This window comes from Crocuta crocuta, unplaced genomic scaffold, assembly GCF_008692635.1.
Source record: "Crocuta crocuta isolate KB4526 unplaced genomic scaffold, BGI_CrCroc_1.0 scaffold799, whole genome shotgun sequence".
Taxonomy (NCBI): domain Eukaryota; kingdom Metazoa; phylum Chordata; class Mammalia; order Carnivora; family Hyaenidae; genus Crocuta; species Crocuta crocuta.
In genome coordinates, this window is record NW_027530195.1 from 63,160 (window position 1) to 66,214 (window position 3,055).

General features: G+C 56.8%; 1 protein-coding gene across 1 annotated transcript; it reads left to right on the forward strand.

The window, feature by feature from the left end:
- Positions 1–973: 973 nt before the first annotated feature.
- Positions 974–2,442, forward strand: UBE2M (ubiquitin conjugating enzyme E2 M; the record flags this gene model as incomplete). The annotated part of the gene is made up of 5 exons (XM_077765317.1): positions 974–1,108; positions 1,247–1,285; positions 1,396–1,499; positions 1,761–1,824; positions 1,913–2,442. Coding segments are annotated over 5 exons (483 nt in total), but the record flags the coding sequence as incomplete, so codon positions are not given.
- Positions 2,443–3,055: the final 613 nt, after the last annotated feature.

Below are 3,055 nucleotides of genomic sequence, written 5' to 3' on the forward strand. Positions count from 1 at the left end.
GGGGGGGGGGGGGGGTCAGAGATAGAGGTCCGAATGTGAGGCTTTTAGGATATTTAGGAAGCCAAAGCCAGGCATCTTGTATTAGGGACCGAGAATTAGAGAGCCCAGCAATGGAGGGTGGGTAGGAGATGGGGGACTCTACAGAGTATGGGGGTCATCAGGAGCATGGGTGATAGAGAAAGGATTGGATAGTGAGGGGCCAAGGATTGGGGATAGGAGTGGGAGAGGATTTAGTGAAGTATGTTGGGATCATCAGGAATCTGTGGATGACACGGGATGCAATAAATTTTGGGGACCAGTTTGTGAGTCTGGGGGTCATGTGGCTATTTGGTGTTTGGGGGACACAGGGAGGGGCAAGAGACAGTGTGCGCTACGAACTGGAGACGGGAGTAAGGTTGCATTTAGACTGTCATGCTGTCGGTGCTGGGAATCTTAGAGGGGTACAGGAATGGGAACTCGTATGTCTGAGGGTTAAATGGACACCTGAATTTGGGATGACAAACAGAAAAGAATAAGGACGTGGGGACAGGATTGGTGAGGAGATAATGGGGGGGCAGCATCCTTGAGTTTAGATGGATAGGTGGGGACCAGCAGTGTCTACTAGAAAATGGAGGTCATAGTTGGGGATCCTGGGGTTTGGGGTAGTTGAAGGCTTTTGGAGGCCACATGGGAGTGGGAGCATTTGGGAGCTGGGTTGGAGGTACCCAGCTTTTGGGTGCTGAGACTTAAGGCTTTAGATTCAGAAGAGTTGGAACTTACCCTTGGCCAGGAGCTATTGCATAGCCACAGTTGAAAATGCATCTTTGAAGTGTGCTGTGGATGTAGAAGAGCCTGCCTGGAGACTGGGGAGCAGAAAGACCAGGGAGAGGGTTGGAGGTGTCGGGGGGTACAGCCCAGGACAGAGCCCTGAGGGTCTTGGAGGAGACCAGCGGGGCTCTGCTGGCACCTATACCTGCTCTGAGTGCCCTCATCTCTCCCTCTTTTTGTTCCCCTTCTTTGCTGTGCAAACCCAGACATAAACGAGCTGAACCTGCCCAAGACTTGTGACATCAGTTTCTCAGATCCAGACGATCTCCTCAACTTCAAGCTGGTTATCTGTCCTGATGAGGTAAGGGCACACGAAATTGGACTCCCAGGCATAGCCTGGGGCGGGAGTGGTTGGAGGGGGCACCTTGAGTTGGGAGACCTGGTTCACCTGCCAGGCCCTGCTGGATGGTGTCCTAACACCTTCCTCTTCTCTTCACAGGGCTTCTACAAGAGTGGGAAGTTTGTGTTCAGTTTTAAGGTGAGTGTCAGGTGGGCAGGGATGGCTTCCTGGCTGAGGAGGCAACAGCTGAGACCCCAACCAGGCACTGCTGGGGCACCTATCTATTTTCTCTCTCTTCTTGGAGCCAGGTGGGCCAGGGTTACCCACATGACCCCCCCAAGGTGAAGTGTGAAACAATGGTCTATCACCCAAACATTGACCTCGAGGGCAACGTCTGCCTCAACATCCTCAGGTGAGGGCCCTGACTTTGGACTGCACAGGTGTCTGCTCCTTCCCTCTCTCCTGTGGTCTATGGTCCTCTGTCTCTTCAGCGCCACATTTTCCTCCTCAAGTCTTGCCCCTAGCTTTCTCTTCGTTCTGTCCTGCTTTGTGCCCTTCCCCTAGCCTCTCATATCTGCAACGTCCTATGCTCTTGGCTTGACCTGTTCAGTCCCAGCAGGCTCTGTGGTGGCCATTCACTCACCAGTCCCTGACCCTGATTCCTTGTCCACAGAGAGGACTGGAAGCCAGTCCTTACGATAAACTCCATAATTTATGGCCTGCAGTATCTCTTCTTGGTGAGTAGGGGTAGGGGTGAGGCCAGGGGGTTGGGGTTGGCCGTCTCTGCTCTTAGGGCCTGTTGACCCCCACCCATCCTGGCCACAGGAGCCCAACCCTGAAGACCCACTGAACAAGGAAGCCGCCGAGGTCCTGCAGAACAACCGGCGGCTGTTTGAACAGAATGTGCAGCGCTCCATGCGAGGTGGCTATATCGGCTCCACCTACTTTGAGCGCTGCCTGAAATAGAGCTGGCGCACACCAACCCCTGCCAGGGCCACCAGCCCCGGCGTCCCCTACAAATATTTATTGGGGGCCACAGGTGGGGGGCATGGGGTGGCTGGTGGGGGAATCCCATGCCCTGGCCTTGCCTCCCCTCCCTGCCACCCGCTCCTAGTTATTTTTTTTTTAACCACCATGTGATTAAGGTCGGCGCTGCCTCCCCCTCCCCCCCCACCCCCGACCCACTCAGCAATGGGAAATGAATTGGCTTGTCTAGCCCCCAGCTGGGTGCTGTCCAGCCCCCCACTCTGGGCTCTGGGGTGGGTGGCCAAGGGGACTGGGTGGCTGGGGCTTGGGAACCCCACCCCTCCACCACTGGAGGTCCCACCAGGCTATTAAAGGGGAATGTTACTGCATGGCTTCAGTCTCTTCCTTCTGTGGGGGTGGGAGGGGCAGGTGATGTCCACCAGGGCTCTTGAGGCAAACGTGGTGGGAGATGTGTGGTCACATGTGGCACTAGCGTACCCTTCAGTAGGCTATCTAGTGCCTGGAATCAGCCCTGGGGGAGGGAGGGGTAGTAGGGAGGCCATACCCCAAGCTTCTGGCTAGGTGGGATGAATCCCAATCTGGGACCAGCGAGGGGCAGGATCCAGTAACCACTCGCTTCCTAGCTGGTAAGCCAGCATAGAGGAAAGTCCGTGCCGTGCGTTTCCAGCTCTGTCCCCCTTCCCCTCCCATGGTTGGGCCCATCAAGAGCCCTCCCTGGTGCTACCAGGTGCCTGAGGTCCAGAAATATTAGGCAGACGTCGGGGTCCGTCGGATGAGCTGGGCCCTCTAGTGGGGGAAGTGGTGAGGTGCGGGACCTCTGGGGTGGCCAGCTGGAAGGCGCCCGATGCTGGACTAACCCAGCGGGGACCGGGATCCCAGACGTGGCAAGGCTGGAACCTATGGAATACCTCAGGCGGGCCGCAGCGAGACGAAAGGTGATGCGCATGCGCTTAGGTGCCGGCCCCCCCCCCCCCACGCGGC